This window comes from Phaseolus vulgaris, chromosome 3, assembly GCF_051622355.1.
Source record: "Phaseolus vulgaris cultivar YP4 chromosome 3, ASM5162235v1, whole genome shotgun sequence".
In the NCBI taxonomy this organism is placed as follows: Eukaryota; Viridiplantae; Streptophyta; class Magnoliopsida; order Fabales; family Fabaceae; genus Phaseolus; species Phaseolus vulgaris.
Genome location: NC_143500.1, coordinates 6260075 through 6278370, shown reverse-complemented (window position 1 = coordinate 6278370; position 18296 = coordinate 6260075). Strand labels below are relative to the sequence as shown.

Below are 18296 nucleotides of genomic sequence, written 5' to 3'. Positions count from 1 at the left end.
TTTCAAAATTTTGATTTCCAGAACAGATTTCTGAATTTCAGAATATTTTTTGGAATTTTTAGAATTTCTGGATTTTGTTAACTGGAATTTATTTTTTAAAGTTTATTTTTGTATTCTATAAATTTTTTTCTGGAATGAGATTTTATTTTTTCAATTATATTCTAGAATTTTTAACAAAGATCTATTTCAGAATTTTTTTTCTGGTATATATTTTTTAATTTTTTATTTTCAATTTTGGAATGAAAAACAAAAAAATTTAAAGTTGATTGGTGAAGGTCAAACACCATCTGGTGGAGGATGCAGTTGCCTAAGGAAAAAAAATAAGTTTTACTAAGTTGGTCAATGTTGAAACTGACGACAAAGAAAGCAATGTTTTGTTGAAAAATCAAACTAAAGCATTAGAAATTTAGGACAAAGTGCTAAAGCTGGTTATTTTTCCATTCTCAAATATCTTCGTTGAGACACAAGATTGATCCAGAGAATTATGAACGCTGTCATATGCTCTGGGTACATTTTTATCTTGTATCTCTTAAACTTACAACTAGTTGCAGTTGCTGATAATGGCAGTTATGTTCCTACAGAGAACATAGTTCTCAACTGCGGCTCCAGCACATCAGAATTTGTACAATATGATGGCAGGAATTGGAGTGGTGACATTGTTTCACCGTATGTTCCCTCTAATGCTGACACCAAGTCCCTGGTAGTGAGAGCCCCTAACACTCTTCAATCTATTCCTGAAGCTCCCTATATGACTGCAAGGATCTTTCACTCTCAATTCACCTACACTTTCAATGTAACCCCAGGTCCCAAATTCATTCGTCTTCACTTCTACCCAGCTTCCTACATGGATCTCAACATTTCAAATGCTTTCTTATCAGTAAGTGCTGCTAACTTCACTCTTCTCCATAACTTCAGTGCTTCCCTCAACGCTGAGTACTACAACTTGGCCTATTTCAAGAAAGAATTCATTGTGCATGTAAGTGGAAGTGTTTTGCAACTCACTTTCTCCCCATCATATAATGCCTCTCGTGCCTTTGCATTTGTGAATGGGATTGAAGTTGTTTCAATGCCACTTAATTTATACATGAGGGGTGATGATGGTGATCCTCTTCCCTTAGTTGGACACGATAACAAAGTTGTGAACATTTATAATGACTCTGCCATGGAGACCTTGTACAGAGTGAAAGTAGGAGGTGAGCAAATCCCATCCAAATATGACACGGGCATGTTTCGGACTTGGGACACCGATGAAGTTTACATTTTTGGGGCTAGTTTTGGTATTCAACCCTGTAATATGAGCATGCTGGTTTTGTATTCAGATGATGCTCCACCATATTCAGCCCCAGCAGATGTCTACCGCACATCCCGCTCAATGGGACCTTCTGACTATGGACTTGTAAATTTAAATTACAATATGACATGGTTTTTTCCCGTTGATTCAGGTTTCCTTTATCTAGTTAGGCTTCACTTCTGTGAAATTGATCAAGATATAACAAAGATCAATCAGGTAGTTTTTACCGTGTTTTTAAATAATCAAACAGCTGAAGAAGAAGTCGATGTAATTGGTTTGGGGGCTGGGGAGCCCGGAGTTGCTGTACACAGAGATTATGTAGTGATGGTTCCCCATGTTAATGAGGGAAAGCAGGATTTGTGGCTTGATCTGCACCCATACAAGGATGCTAAACCTATGTACTATAATGCTTTCTTGAATGGTGTGGAGATCTTTAAACTCAGCAATTTTGATGATAAGAGTCTTGCAGGGCTCAACCCTCCCAAAAGCTTCTTTTCAGATGCAAAGGGTCCCCATGTTGCTCATTTTAATAGAAGTCCGAAGAAACTCAAATTCATCCTCATTGGATGTGGACTTCTTGCAGTGGTACTACCAATTTTCCTTTGCTTACTCTTATTCAGGTTAAAGGTGATTAGGCTTAGAAGGGTCGTGTCATGGTGCGGTCTCACTGTCCACGCACCTAGTCGAATTGAAAGGGCAAAAAAGTCGTCACTTTGCACTCAATTTTCGATGCGAGAGATAAAATTGGCGACAAATGACTTCCATGAGGCTTTACATATAGGCACTGGTGGATTTGGCAGTGTTTACAAGGGTAGTTTCGTTGGTGGCACAACTTACGTGGCCATTAAACGTGCCAATCCAATGTCAAAGCAAGGTGTTTCAGAATTCGAGACAGAGATCCTTTTGCTCTCACAACTTAGGCATCATAACGTGGTGTCACTTTTGGGTTATTGCAATGAGGATGGGGAGATGATATTGGTCTATGACTTCATGGCCAATGGAAGTCTTCATGATCATCTTCATTTGAGGCGGAGAGATCAACCCCCTTTGTCTTGGATTCAACGTCTTGAGATTTGCATTGGAGTTGCAAGGGGCTTGCACTACCTTCACACTGGCACAAAGCACAGGATCATCCACCGCGACATCAAGACAACCAACATACTCTTAGATCACAACTGGGTGCCCAAAATTTCAGATTTTGGGTTGTCAAAGGCAGGTTACCCTTCCTTAGTCACCACCAACGTGAAGGGTAGCATTGGTTACTTAGATCCCGAGTGCTATGAAAGCCTCAAGTTGTCTGAGAAATCTGATATATACTCACTTGGGGTGGTGTTATTGGAGGTTCTGACTGCAAGGCCTGCTGTAAGTGTAGGTGAAGATGATGAGCATGTTAACTTGGCCGAATGGACTATGTCGTGCCTTGAGAATGGCAATGTGGAGCAAATAGTTGACCCCAACTTGAAAGAAAACATAATTAAGGAGTGCTTTGAGTTATATTTAGGAGTTGCAATGAAATGTTTGGCTGAAAGAGGGGCGGAGAGGCCATCCATTGGTGAAGTGCTAGAGAATCTTGTTCTGGCAATGCATCTTCAGAAAAATGAAGGGAATGTCCCAAATGGAAATGAACGCAGAAGTGATAATGTTGTTCTGCAGGGTAATTCAGATTTGACACCTGGGGTTGAGTTCTCTGAAATCATGATGCCTATTGGTCGGTGACTGTGATCTTTCCCCAAACAAGAATGCCTTGATTCTTATAGACATTAAGAGATTTCTATTTCAAATAATGTGTTGTAGGAATCAAAAGCTTGGACTAATTCCTATTTTTGTGAAAATGTTATGGAGGTTAGACACTACCAGAAATAATTTGTACTGTGCTACCACTGCTACATCTTCTACTTAATATGCAGCAAACTTAAATGAATGTGAGGGAGCATTTGCTGCAATTCTGAGCTCTGTTCTGAACTTTCCCGTAAATAACAGCCAATTGGTTCATACAAATGCCTTATGGCAAGTGCTAGTATGTAAGGGGAACTCTGCATGCATTGTAAGGCCAACATCAAATCAATAAATAGTTCAGTCAAGTATAGTTTACCATATATTAAAGATCATTGAATATTTAGTATTAAATCATCTTTAACATTGCAATAGATTAAGAAACTACCAACCATTTAAGAACAATATATATGTCGAAAAATGATACTATATGATTGCAAATTTAAAGAAAACTCAGTAGTCATACTCTCTTGTTTACTTATTTTAAACTTTGAATATTAAAATATCTAGACTGTTAATAAAAATAAATTTATTGTTTGATCTCACAAACTGCGTGATGAAAATCAATTTTATTTGACGATAAATATAAATATACCATTGTAAACTCTCAAATTTTTATTCATAATATTCACGACCTTTATATTATTTATTTTTCAATGAGATAAAAGGCCTTTCAAATCTTTTTAATTAAGTTGACTATAATATTTTTCAACAAAAAATCCGTGCCTCCCACGGGTTAACATCTAATTAAATATTTGAAAATACAGATTGAGTTGTAATGATCTAAAGGCAGAAAAATTATTACTTCACTATTTTTAACCACAACTCAAAATGTGAAAAATATTATTGTTTTTATCATACTTGTTCTGATTGCTAAGTGCACTAACCTAATTAAGGTCATAACATATTATCCATTTTCATATTTGATTATTTAGTCAAATTTTATGTTAGAAAACACATGTCGGTGTAGCATACTCCAACTAAGAACAATAACTTCACAGCTTATGTAAGGGATTTGATGTCCTTGCAAAATAAGTTCATTTCTGCATTGTCTATTGCAACATGTCAACACTGAAACTCTCCGCGTGGACCAGGCAAAGCAAAATTAGTTAAGGGGCTTGGAGTCATTCCCACTTTACATTTAATCACAATTTCTAAGAATTATTCATAGTGGATAAAATTTGTGGATAGCACTTAAGTATAATTAGGGTGTTTTTAAAATATTGCTTTTATACTTAAATTGAAATATTATATTGATAATCAAAGGCCAAATATATCTTCACTCTTCAAGGGTGACCGGTTGTCTCCAGCTAGAAGACATTGTTGACCTTTCAATACAAAAAAGGTAGACCACACAACAAATTGAGGACACCTTAGCTATATAGATAACATAATTTTACAGATGAACTCATAATCTGTGCCTTCACGCCATATTCCTGCGTCACCATGATGGAATCCCTCATGATAGAGTCCAGTAGGAATGGTATCACTAGTTGTGTACTACTGCACCTCTTTTTGTTTTTACCATTCATCCATTTAATCACTTGTGATCCAATTAATGTCCCGGACAAAATCCTCCTAAACTGTGGTTCTTATGAAGCATCATCATTCAATGGAGAAAATTGGATAGGAGATAGCGGATCTAATTTCTTGCCTCCAGAGTATGACAAGAGCTCATCTGCAGTCTTGCTCTCAAACATGGAAGACTCTCTAGCCCCAAAAGTTCCATTCTCAACAGCAAGAATAACTCATTCTTCATTGACCTACTCCTTCCCTTCCTCCCCTGGCCTTAAATTCATTCGCCTTTACTTTCTTTCATCTTTATATCTGAAGATGAACCCCTCCAACAAGGCTTATTTCTCTGTAAAAGCGGGGCCCTACACTCTTGTAAGTGATTTTAATCCATCTGTTTTTGCAGAAGAGCTCAACTCGAAGTTTTTCACCAAGGATTTCTTAGTCAAAGTTAGGGAAGACAAACTGACCATTACATTTACTCCATCTCCTTTAATTTCCAAAGCATTTGCTTTTGTAAATGGCATTGAGACATTCCCGGTGCCCAAAAGTATATACTTTCCGGGTTCCAAGGTTCCTGTTCCTTACCTTGGGCACCAGCAAATTTTATTGACTAATGATGAATATGCTCTAGAGACGTTTTACAGAGTTAGCAATGTTGGTGAAGATGTTGATTCTCAAAATGCTTTTGGAATATGGTTAAATGATTTTAGATACATATCTGGTTCACACTATGGAAGTGTCCTCAATATAAAGTCTCGTACTGTAAATTTGAATTACACCACTTCTTCTTCAAAGGATTACAATTATTCAGCACCATCAGAGCTATATTGGACTGCCAGGACAATGGGTAGTGGTGGAGATGATAACACGAAGTACAATTTAACATGGTCTTTCCCTGTTGATTCTGGATTCAAATACCTTGTTAGGCTTCATTTCTGTGAGATCTCTACGGTGGTAACGCAGCCCAATCAAAGGGTGTTCAAAGTGTACATAAACAACCAAACAGCAGAGGAGAGAATGGACGTAGTTGCTTCAGCCGGAGCACCATTTACTCCTTTGCAAAAGGACTATATTGTTATGGTTCCTATGGAAAGTGGGAGCAGGAAAGATTTGTGGATCTCACTTCACCCTAACTTGGAGTCAAAACCAAAATATGCTGACGCCATACTGAATGGAATTGAGATTATGAAGATAAGTGATAGTAATCATAGTCTGGCAGCAATGTTCCAATTGAGAAGGGAACAAAGAAAGAAGGTTCAACATGTCATTATTGTGGCCGTTGCTACTTTAGGTACCATCTTGGGACTGCTCTTCACATTTTTCATTCTTATCCTCAGAGCAGGGAAAAAATTGAAGTTACTCCCATCAAATTCTAGTAGTACTCACAAAATCATTCAACCCACAGTAACCTCAGGTCTTTGCCATCAATTCACACTTGCAGAAATCAGCATAGCTACAAGCAACTTCAGTGAAGCTCTTGTCATCGGGGAGGGAGGCTTCGGAAAGGTGTACAGAGGCATCATGCATCATGATGGAGTCATTGCTGTCGCGGTAAAGCGCTCTATTCGTAGTTCTGGCCAAGGATATAAAGAGTTTCAAAATGAGATCAATTTTTTCTCATTCTGTCACATGAATCTAGTCTCACTGCTAGGGTACTGCCAAGAGGGAAATGAAATGATACTGGTGTATGAATACATGGCTGAGGGTCCTCTGTCTGACCACTTATACAAGAAAAAAAATCAGCCGTTGCCTTGGATTCAAAGAATAAAGATTTGTATTGGTGCAGCTAGAGGACTACATTACCTCCACACTAGCACAAGGCACCCAGTGATTCACCGTGATGTGAAGTCAGCCAACATATTATTGGATCAGAATTGGGTAGCCAAGATTGCAGATTTTGGATTGTGTAGAACAGTTCCCTCACTTTACCATTCACATGTTAGCACTGAGGTTAAAGGTACTTTTGGATATTTAGACCCTGAGTACTATAAGAGAAGAAAACTGACTCAAAAATCTGATGTGTATTCATTTGGAGTGGTTTTGTTTGAGGTGTTGTGTGGAAGAGCAGCTGTGAATACTGTGGCAGTGGAAGAGGAAAGTGAGAAAGTTGGGTTGGCCACATGGGCCATGCACTGTTACAAGTGTGGAAGCATTGATGAATTAGTTGATCCTCATTTAGCAGGGAATGTTAGGCCAGAATGCCTGAGGGCGTTTGTGGAGATAGGCATCCAGTGCTTGGCTGGTAGAAGTACGGATAGGCCAACTATGGGAGAGGTCCTCAATAGTTTAGAGAGGATCCTTTTCCTTGCACGATAGTTTAGAAATACAACTCAGTTTCTAAAATAGCTTATCACTAGTGTCTTCCAAATATTTTATTACTCAATGTGATTAAATTATATGATCAATATTTCTAAATACTACTTTCTCTGTTTATCTTTATATCATATGAATGCAAAATGGATCAACTCATCCTTCACCCACCAAAAACAATGAGACAGGTTTACTTACGTCAAGTGAGTCAAAGTTTCAACTAACAACTACGTTTACTACTAGCTAGGTTGGTGAGTCAACATCTTAAAAGCATTAAAAAAATGTATTTTATCTAGAATCAATTTTACGTTGCCTCTAGTAAAAATTAAACATCTTATCTTAAACTCTGAATAATATTTTTTTAAGAAAAATAAGTTAAATAGAAAAAATTAACCACATGTGAACATGAACGTATAAATTGATTCACTGAAACTTATAAACTGAAGTCAAACATTAACGTGTTTTCGGGGAAAAAAGGTCTACTTATTCTTATAAACTACACTTGCATACGGCAAACTATTAGATTGATATGGGTCCAATTTCTCTATTATTATTCTTCCATTTCTCAATCACATGGGTTAGGACCAAGAAAACCCCATAAGAAAAAACTTATGAGTCCAAGTTGTCCAAATGTTGATTATGTCCCATTGAACTCTTGTACTCTCAGCTGGAAATCGATTCTTAAGTCATAATGGACCTTGAATTGTTGTTCTAGATGCAGGAGCAAGATCTTCATCGAAGTCAGAATAGCTCAAGAGTTAATGAGATAATGTTCATAAGAATCTATTGAAGCTTTTAGCTCTTTGGGCAATAAGAATGTAAACCTCACTCCCTCTAAAGGGTATGAAGGGATCTCTTAATCGGATGGGGGCATGTGCTTTTCCATGATCATGTTTAATGAAGGTTGAATAAACCAAATTGGGCCTGAGAGATTGCTACTCGGCATAGATACTTGAAGCATTTGAATTGTCTTAGTGAATGTGTAATAAACATGGGTTAACAATTATTCAGCCAAAGAAATAAATGGCTTCCCAAAGTGAAGAATTCAAGTTAAGTGATAAATATATGTGATTGTCTTGTGAAAAAAAAAATCATAAATTGTTTTCATTAACAGCCAATGGGCGACCTAAACATTTCCCATAACTATGATACCCAGAAGTTCCAAAATTTAATATGCGAAGTGTATTAATTTAACAATTACAGAAACTGAATTCCTGAAAAATTGTGGATGTTTACAAAATTCCTACACATATTTCAAATTATTTGTCTCCCTCGACCAAATAACCCCAACACTGCTTTAGCAATTAGCCGTCTAAAATCGCCACCAAATTACTAGAAGCCTTGGAAATATATTATTTCCATTCTCCGGTAGATACATGACTATATACTGGAACTAGTTTATTATCTTATTAACAAATACTTAAAAAAAACAAATTGAATTATGTTCTTAGTTTTCAATAAATTTTTATCTTTTTGTCTGATTTTCTCCCTAATAAATCACATCAATATATGAATGCATTTATTGAGGAAATTGAATTATTTTAGTAAATGCAAACCTACATTTATTAATTTGTGTAATATATGAGTGATATAGCAATGCTAGAAAGGCGTGAAGCATGGTTAATGAAACACATTTGAGAAATCCCTAATTCGAAAACAGAATAAATGAGGGAGAGAGGTGACGTTACTGAGGCGATGAGCTCGAACTGAGATTTGGAGGAGGAGATCCTGACAGAAGCAGCGACATTAAATGCTTCACTTCAATGTTCTAAACCAGCAATGGGTGAAACAATTTCAGCAACTTCTGAACTAAGACGAAGTTCAATGGAAAATCAAAATACAACAAACGAAGGATTAAAGCCTAACCTGAGTATTGTGAATGGATTCTACAAACGGAACGAATGTGGGAACGATACAGAAAAAGACGGAATCCAACACGCTAACAACACAAACAGAATACATGTGGGAACGAGGCAGAATGGGGAAAAAGCGGGAAAAAATTTAGGAGAAAGGTAGAGAAATTGATCTGCCCAATCAAAAAGTGAGTGTAAAGAAAATTAATATAACCGGTCAGAATAAATTAATTTAAAACTTCTATTTATATATATAAATATTTCTGAAAAAACATATTTCATTTTGGTCTTTAAATTTTATTTTATTTTTACTTTTGTAAAATATTATTTTTAGTTACTTAATTACACAAAATATATTAAACATTTGGGTCAAAAGTGACGAAGGTAGAAATTTATTAATGAGCTTGCATTAGGTATATTTACAAGTGTTACAATTTCTTTCATAAATCATTTCAAGCTTTTAATTGTAAATTCCAAACCTGATTTATCTACTATTATAATTTTTTTAAAATCTATTTATTTGATAATTTCTTTTGGAAATTACACAAAAATCGTAACAAAGGTGCATGTTGGAAGTTGGGCAAACTTGAAACCGCATGTCAGCACTATTCATGGTACAGTTTAGAAGTAACTCAGTTTTTCTGTAATCGAAGCAAACTTAAAGATATTATAACTTGATCATCTCACAAAAATAACATATAAAAGTGAGATTTAATTCAATTTTTGGGTAACAATATATTTAAAAAAATATAAAAATTATGTGATTTGGTTTAATTTAATTTGAACATAAAAAAACTAAATGAAATAAAAAATTGTTGTGTAACTCGCTTTTGTGAGAGGTTATATGGCTGACCTTTCATTCACTGTTTTAAAAAATATTCATTTGTTTGATATGGATTCCAGTTATTATGGTCAACAAGTGAAGAAGTTGGATGATGAAGAAAAATGGAGTACACAAAACTGAATAGGCATATGAAAGAGACAAAGAATAAAGAAAACTTAAATGAATACACAAAAAATAAAGTTAAGTTGTTGGAATGGGAAGGCGAATAAAAGAATGAAAGAGAAAAGAGAAGTGTGGTTTTAAATATATTTTTAAGTTTTATTTCTTATAATTTCTTTTATTATAATGCATTCTCTTCCGTCCAGTTGACTCGATTGTCTTCGTACGTCTACGACGATCACACGCCCAATTATCTTTGTTTTTGTGTCTTTCTTTGATCAAACACCTGAAAATTCAGAGACAATGGGCGCCCTAGAGGCCGTTTGCACTCCAACGCTCAAGTAAGTATAGGGCTAGGAAACACCAAAACTAAGTTGTAAAAAGCTTTTTGTGTAATCTGTATGTGTATCAGCGTCAAAGCTGCATAAAAACTTGCGTACCTTAGGTTTGATACTACCCTTAGGGTTTCCGCTAACCATAATTAGGGTTACTAAGGGTATGTCTTGGCGTCACTATCACCCACGCTTAGGGCAGTCTAGTGCGTAGGGCTCCCTTACTAAAGTGCAACCTCTGACGGGATGACTACCTGGGTACCAACTTGTGCACCTAATCTCTGGAGCCATCCATCCTGGGAGTGCCCTAGTTGTTCATGTGCCATGCATGCAGTTTCACCCCTACCGAGGCCTGACCACTTCTGCTCGTGGGATCCAGCTTACGTGGCACGTCCACTAGTAGTCAACTACACCTGAGTAGCTCTGATACCATATTACAAAGTGGACTTTAAGCTTAACTCAACCTCATAAAACTGACTCATGGGGTGAGGTTTGCACTCACTTATATACAATGAAATATTCTTATCTCTAGTTGATGTGGGATCTCTAACCACCTTTGTGGAAGGGAAGATTTTGGTGCGGTATGCATCTCCCCTCACGTTTTGGCTTGCTTTGTGTTTTGGCAGAAGAGCAGTCTCCCAAGTTTGATTTGACTCTAGAGGCACTCTCACACCTATGCATCCGCATTTTTAATTTTTATTTTTATTATTATTATATGTATATTTATATATTTATTTAAATAAAATATAGATTTATGTGTATCTTTATGTGTGAGCAAAGAACATGAGAGGCACAAAGAGAGCATGATAGTTGTGTTATTGAGTTTCAAGAGATTTGATGAAGAAGAAAAATAAAGTGAAAAAGAGCGAAAAGAGAAAAAACACGATGATAAAATTCAAATTGGAACATCTAGAAAATTATAGAAATAGATATATATTTCAGAAAATTAAATTAAAAAAAAAAAAAAAAAAATGACGCGATATCCATAATACAGTAATAAAATTAAATATTGATATAAGAATAAAATAGAAATAAAATTAAGACACTTAAAAGTGGGAAATCCCCTTTTACATAGGTATAGAATAATTAAAGATTTTTTATTAAAATAAAAAAAAATTAAAATTACACTGTGAATTGTAATTATTAACGATAATTTTTTACTAGTTGACAAAAAAGTTTTGTAATTTTTTTTATAATAACAAAAAAAAATAAAGCTTGTTATGAAAGCAATATATTTTAATAGATAGGTTCGAAGAAAGAAAAAAGTGAGTCAAGTAAGTGGGGTTTAGTAAAGAATCAAATAATGCAAGTTCCTGTACATTGAAAGGGTAGAGGTGGAAAAGATGTAACCTTAGCCTCGAAGGAGAAGTAACAGAGAAAGTGTTGTCTGAGTATAAATTCCACCCTTATATTCTTCCTTATCAAACCAACCATCCAAACAAACTCATTCATTTGCAGCATCAAAATGAGTGGCAGCGACGGCAGCGGAAGCAGCTGGACCTCAAAGTTTCTGAAAGTGGCCGGCGCAGCCGCCGCTACCGCCGCCGTAGCCGGCGGTTTAATTGCCGCTCTCGCAGCAGCATCTGCTAACTTCCAGCAGGAAGCAGCGTTTAGCGCAAGGGGTGAGAGCGGAGAACGTGAGCATGGTGAGCCTTGGTCGCGCAAGCAGGCTAATAATAACATGGGTGGCGGCACCCTGGTATGTAAATTTTGTTCTCTTCACTCACGCTTTTGGTTTGTGGATTAATTTTGAAAGCAACATGTGAGTTGTTATCTTTGACAGGAGAAGTGGGAGAAGCCTGAGGTTGGTTGGGTGAAGCTGAACGTGGATGGTTCGCGAGACCATTACAAAGTAGTCTCTGCAGGTTGCGGCGGGGTTGTGAGGGACTCATCAGGAAAGTGGGTGCGTGGCTTTGCTAAAAAACTGGACTCATCTTTGGATGTGCACCAGACAGAGTTAGAAGCCATTCTCGCGGGGCTGCAGCTTGTTTCAGACATGAACTTTAAGAAAGTGGTCGTGGAGTCAGACAATAAATCCGTGGTGAGCATGGTGGAGAACTCGGTTAGGCGAAGTCACCCTGATTATGACGTCATCCAACAGATAAGGGCGATGCTACACCGTTTTGACTGGGAAGTGAAGCTTGTTGCTATCTCGAACACGGCCAATAGTGTTGCTGATAAACTCGCCAATGATGCTCGTACTCTGTCTTCTGATGATCCCTACCAGGAGTATCGTGTTCAACCTCATAACTGTGTCCAGTTTCTCCAGAGAGATGGGTGTCTCAGCAGCTTCTAGATATTTTACTAAAATAACAAACCCAAAATCATCACATGGCGTGAGGATTTTGAAGCCACTGCTTCTTCAACTAGTTTTATGTTTTATGTTGTTTATCAATTATGTTTTATGTTGTTCAACTAGTTTTATGTTTATGTTGTTCAACTAGTTTTATGTTTTATGTTGTTCAACTAGTTTTATGTTTTATTTTGAGATAACTGGTGATCAATGTCAACGTAATGGCTTTCACTTTTATCTTTGGGAAACAAAAGTATAGTTGGGCATTGGAAATTGATTTTTCTTTGAAAGAGTTATAGTCTTCACTTCAGGTTTGGGTCACTATCTAAGTATTCGAGATTCCCTTCTCGACAATACCAACAATTAACGTCACTAATCAAGATTAAAATTTAATCACGTAATTAGTAAAATGTAACACGTTAAATGATTAAAAATAGCAATTAAGAGACTTTAGTGTACTCTAGTCATTTGTATAAGTAGGAGTCCAACATGATCAATATAAATAATAAGTAAAGAGTAATTGATTCTTCCTAATTGCTATATACCCTGTGCTATTAGTTTGAGAATTGATTTGAGTGTTGTACTAAAGTTGATGATGAAGTTATAATATCTTTAAGTTTGCTTGGATTACAGAAAAACTAAGTTACTTCTTAACTGTACCATGAATAGTGCTGACATGCGGTTTCAAGTTTGCCCAACTTCCAACATGCACGTTTGTTACGATTTTTGTGTAATTTCCCAAAGAATTTACCAAATAAATAGATTTTTAAAGAAGTACATTATAATAATAGATAAATCAGGTTTGGAATTTAGAATCAAATATCATTTAACATAATCCACATTTAGCTATCAAATTAAAATTCAATTAATTTCTAATTTAATTTTTAAAATCACAAATGCCAATTACAATCATAAAATGTCCATAAGAAAATAGAATAAACTTGCAGCGTTAAAAAATCGATGTAAAACTTGATTTATATTTGATATTTATTTTCTAAATCCTCAAGAATTGTTCTCGATGAAGAAAAAAAAACACAAATGAGAGAAAAAGACGAAAAGGCAATTTCGGAATTGAGAGAAGAAAGAAAACGAAGAGACAATTTCTGAAATTGAAAACTAAACAAATGATTTATATATTCAAAGCACATTTAGAGATATTAACTTCCTATGTCCTTTATTGAGTATGCATATTCAAACCTGTTGAGTCTCCAGGCTCCTTTACATATACCAAAATCGTCTTATTACTCTCGAGGTTTTGTCTCATTCGCGCATTTTCCATTCTCATAGCATCTATCTTTTATGTGTTCTTTCTTTTCAGTACTACTTGTTAGAATGTATGGCCTAAACAAGAGTGGGTTAATTGTTTTCACGAGATTTTTGCATAGTTTGAAAGTAGAGTGAAAATTTATGAAAAATCAATCAATTGATTTTCTGTTCAACCGGATAAAAATTCCTTTTTAAGATTCTTTATAGAAATTCAACCAATTGTTTTCTCGAAACAACCGTTTGTTTATATCAGCAGAGAAAGAACAGTGATGAAAATAGTGTATAAGAGAAGGGATAGAGAGATTCACACACAAAAGTTTATATTGTTCACTCTTAACCAAGAGTTACATCCAGTCCTTGGCTAACCATTGGGAATTCACTAAGTAATTAAAACAAGATTACAAACACACACCAAGAGTGATGATCTTGAACCCCTTAAGAACACACATCACTCCTTGGCAACACCACAGTTTTCAGAAATCCTTTTTGAAACTACCTTACACGAAATTACACAGAATTACAATGTTCAAATGAAGGAAATATAGTACACCTAGGTTTTACAAAATAAAAGAACAAAAGTATACAAAAACCTAGTCCAATTCCACACACAAGTGATGATCCAAAGCTCTTGATTCTCTTGAAAACGTTTTTTATAAGCTCTCAATCTCAGGTTCTTGAAAAAAATCATATAATAATCTTTATATAAACTTCAGCAGAAAGCAGTTGTAATCATTTAAAATTAGTTTCAAACTCTTAATAGAATTTTGTTATAAAAACAATAAATTGTTTTCCAAAATAACAAATTGTTTTCCAAAACAACAGATTGAAATAAATTTGCTATTAAGGTTTTTATAAAAACAACCAGTTGTTATCAAAATAATCGGTTGTTTCAATTTGACAACAAAGAAAAAATAAAGAAAAAAATTTCCAAAATATTTTGAAAACCACTAAGTGTCAAACCACCAGTTGTTTCAACAATTCAACAAGTTGAAAAACTTGTTTTAGTCTCAATCTCTTTGAGTAGCAACTTTTTCAACTGGTTGATTTAAAAAACAACTAACTAAAATTTCTCAGCTTTTTAGAAAACATTTCTTTTAAAAGACATTAAAAGTTAAGTGAGCTTGGATCAATATAAGGTGTGAATTGACAAGTCAAAAACTATTAGACAACACACACATAGCAATAGGTTCTTCAAGTCTTCCACATAGATTTGGAAGTATCAAAACATCTTGTTCAATACTACCATCATTGTCACTGGATCATCATGATGGTTCTTGATTTCTTCTATAATGGGTATGTCATTACCATGTTTCGCATGGTTACCATGTGACTTCTTCATTGGACTTTCTCTAAACCCCACAATAAGTGTCAAAATGTTCTTCTCATACGGAATCAACCTCGAAAACTCTTGTGATGCACATGTAACACTACAAGAAAATCTAGAATTACATACAGCCAAAATCCGTATGTAAGACAAAAAATCCGTATATAAAACATAGTTACATACAAATTACATACGGACAAAAATCCGTATGTAAAACTGACATAGGTAAGTGTTACATACGGATCAATCCGTATGTAATTACAAACAGATTTATCCGTATGTAATATCCTTTTTTAACCATTTTTATTTCTTTAAATTAAATTTGTAATGCACCTGAAAAGCCAAATTCCTTGAGTGACAAAACAATCTTTAACCATTACACCCAACAAGTTCTTTTGTCATCTTATGATTTTTATTAATATTATTAATATTATAAATATTATAAACATTATAAATATTATAAATATTATAAATATTATAAATATTATAAACATTATAAATATTTATAATATATTTAATTATTTTTTAAATAAATTATATATGAATTTTACCTGTAAGTAACATTTTTAATTATTTTTTAAATAAATTTAAAATAAGTTACATACGAATTAACAGTTCTTTTTTAATTTAATGTAACATTTTTTTTTTTAGATAAATTTAAAATATTTGTATGTAACAATTTTTCTAAAATAATCCATATGTTACACTTTATATTATTTTTTAATTAAATTTAAAATAAATTACATACGAATTTTTGTTTTTTAAATTAAACTTTAAATATCTTACGTAAAGATTAGAATTATCCATGTAAAAATTTATATATAATAATTTGTATGTAATTTCTGATTTTATTGTAGTGTAACTTAATCTCGTTTCTAGGTCTCAACCTTCAATTCTTAATTTGTCTTTAATTGCCATCTCAATAAGAATACATGTAATTGTAGTTCAACACTCAAATCAATTCTCAGTCTAATCTAGTCTAATCTAATAAGAGATTTATATATATAGCAAGAATCAATTACTCTTAATCATGTTAAACTCCTACCTATACAAATGACTAGAGTATACACTAATGTCCACTTAATTGCTATTTATAGATCATTTAACGTGTTATATTTTATTAATTACGTGATTAAGTTTTAATCTTGATTTGTGACGTTAATTGTTGGAATTGTCGAGATCGAAATCTCGAATACTTAGATAGTGACCCCAACCTGAAGTGAAGACTATAACTCTTTCAAAGAAAAATCAATTTCCTTTTTATAAACCAAATGTTGTCGCGTTCCAGTGCCCAACTATACTTTTGTTTTCCAAAGACAAAAGTGAAGCCATTACGTTGGCATTGAATTATTACCAGTCACATTTATCACCAGTTATCTCAAAATAAAACAAAACTAGGTGAAGAACATAAAACATAATTGATAAACAACATAAAACATAATTGATAAACAACATAAAACTAGTTGAAGAACATAAAACATAATTGATAAACAACATAAAACATAATTGATAAACAACATAAAACTAGTTGAAGAACATAAAACATAATTGATAAACAACATAAAACATAAAACTATAGTTGAAGAAGCAGTGGCTTCAAATTCCTCACTCCATGTGATGATTTTGGGTTTGTTACTTTAGTAAAATATCTAGAAGCTGCTGAGAAACTGGACACAGTTATCAGGTGGAGCCAAATACTCCTGGTAGAGACCATAAAGAAACGGAGTACGAGCATTTTTGGCGAGCCTATCAGCAACACTATTGGCACTGTTCGAGATAGCAACAAGCTTCACTTCCCAGTCAAAACGGTGTAGCATCGCTCTTATCTGTTGGATGATAACATAATCAGGGTGATTTGGCTTAACGGAGTTCTCCACCATGCTCACCACGGATTTATTGTCTGACTCCACAACCACTTTCTTCAAGTTCATGTCTGAAACAAGCTGCAGCCCCGCGAGAATGGCTTCTAACTCTGTCTGGTGCACTTCCAAAGATGAGTCCAGGTTTTTAGCAAAGCCACGCACCCACTTTCCTGATGAGTCCCTCACAACCCCACCGCAACCTGCAGAGACTACGTTGTAACGGTCTCGCGAACCATCCACGTTCAGCTTCACCCAACCAACCTCAGGCTTCTTCCACTTCTCCTGTCAAAGATAACAACTCACGTGTTGCTTTCAAAATTAATCCACAAACCAAAAGCGTGAGTGAAGAGAACAAAATTTACATACCAGGGTGCCGCCACCCATGTTATTATTAGCCTGCTCACGCTCTCCGCTCTCACGCCTTGCGCCGAACGCTGCTTCATGCTCCGAGTTAGCAGATGCTGATGAGAGAGCGACATACAAACCGCCGGCTACGGCGGCTGCGCCGGCCACTTTCAGAAACTTTGAGGTCCAGCTGCTTCCGCTGCCGTCGCTGCCACTCATTTTGATGCTGCAAATGAACGAGTTTGTTTGGATTGTTGGTTTGATGAGAAAGAATATTAGAGTGGAAACTTTGATTGATGTAGTAGGTAGATTTGTTGAAGGGTAAAAATACTCTTTAAAAACGTTGTAATCTGTCACAAACAACTGAAAAAGCAGCTGTCAAATAATAATAGTTGGAATGGCAACGGACGAATAAAACAGAAACGAGGTCTCGGATAGAGAAAATTAAGCGTTATTTTAAATATTTTTTAAGTCTTATTTCTTATAGTTTCTTTTATTATAATGCATTCCCAATTTGTCTCTCCAAAAGGCACGAAGAAAAGACAACATCGATAGAAACATAGGAAGTTAATTTTGACTTAGAAAAAAAATTGTGTCCTCCGAATTATGTTACTTTAGAAAGAGATAAAAAGAAAATATCATATTATAATAAATAAAGATATTTATAGGTAGACAATCTTGCATTATATTACAATAATTAAAGAATTATTTTATCTATACCTATAAGCAATTTCTCTTATTTCATATTTCTGATATATATATATATATATATATTTATTTATTTTTATAAAGGGGATTTCTCTAAGTGCTTCTCAGATATAGATTTTATATCAGAATATATGTATATAAATAAATTGACGTTAAAAAATACGAATATATAAGTTTCTATTTCATTTCAGTAAATATAATACATACGATAATGATGAAAATAAAAAATACAGTATATAATGATAATGACATTTTTTATTTATAATAATAATAGAAACACATTCAAATCAATCTGTACAACTGTTTTAATTTTGTAAGCCAATTTTTTATGTTTTTTAGTTTTTTTACAAAAAATTCAACTATATTTCGAATTTTCAGGACACAAACATCAAATGTGTTTATTTTAAAATAAGAATACCAAAATTATAGATTCAACAAAATAGATAACAAAAATTATATATTTTAAAATATGATGTTAATT

At 34.4% G+C, this 18296-nt stretch overlaps 2 protein-coding genes across 2 annotated transcripts; both read left to right on the top strand.

Moving 5' to 3' along the window:
- The first annotated feature begins 416 nt into the window (after positions 1-416).
- Positions 417-3199, top strand: LOC137806342 (receptor-like protein kinase FERONIA). The gene has a single exon (XM_068606391.2). It carries the CDS (start codon positions 485-487, stop codon positions 3005-3007), a length of 2523 nt encoding a protein of 840 aa, XP_068462492.1. The 5' UTR covers positions 417-484; the 3' UTR covers positions 3008-3199.
- A 1089-nt stretch (positions 3200-4288) lies between these two features.
- LOC137806343 (receptor-like protein kinase FERONIA) lies at positions 4289-7015 on the top strand. Its single transcript, XM_068606392.2, has one exon. The coding sequence runs from the start codon at positions 4511-4513 to the stop codon at positions 6893-6895; it is 2385 nt and encodes a 794-aa protein (XP_068462493.1). The 5' UTR covers positions 4289-4510; the 3' UTR covers positions 6896-7015.
- The last annotated feature ends 11281 nt before the right edge of the window (positions 7016-18296 follow it).

What these genes read in the sequence shown, in the direction of transcription:
- LOC137806342 (XM_068606391.2), top strand. Translation starts at nt 485, where the DNA reads ATGAACGCTGTCATATGCTCTGGGTACATTTTTATCTTGTATCTCTTA.
- LOC137806343 (XM_068606392.2), top strand. Translation starts at nt 4,511, where the DNA reads ATGATGGAATCCCTCATGATAGAGTCCAGTAGGAATGGTATCACTAGT.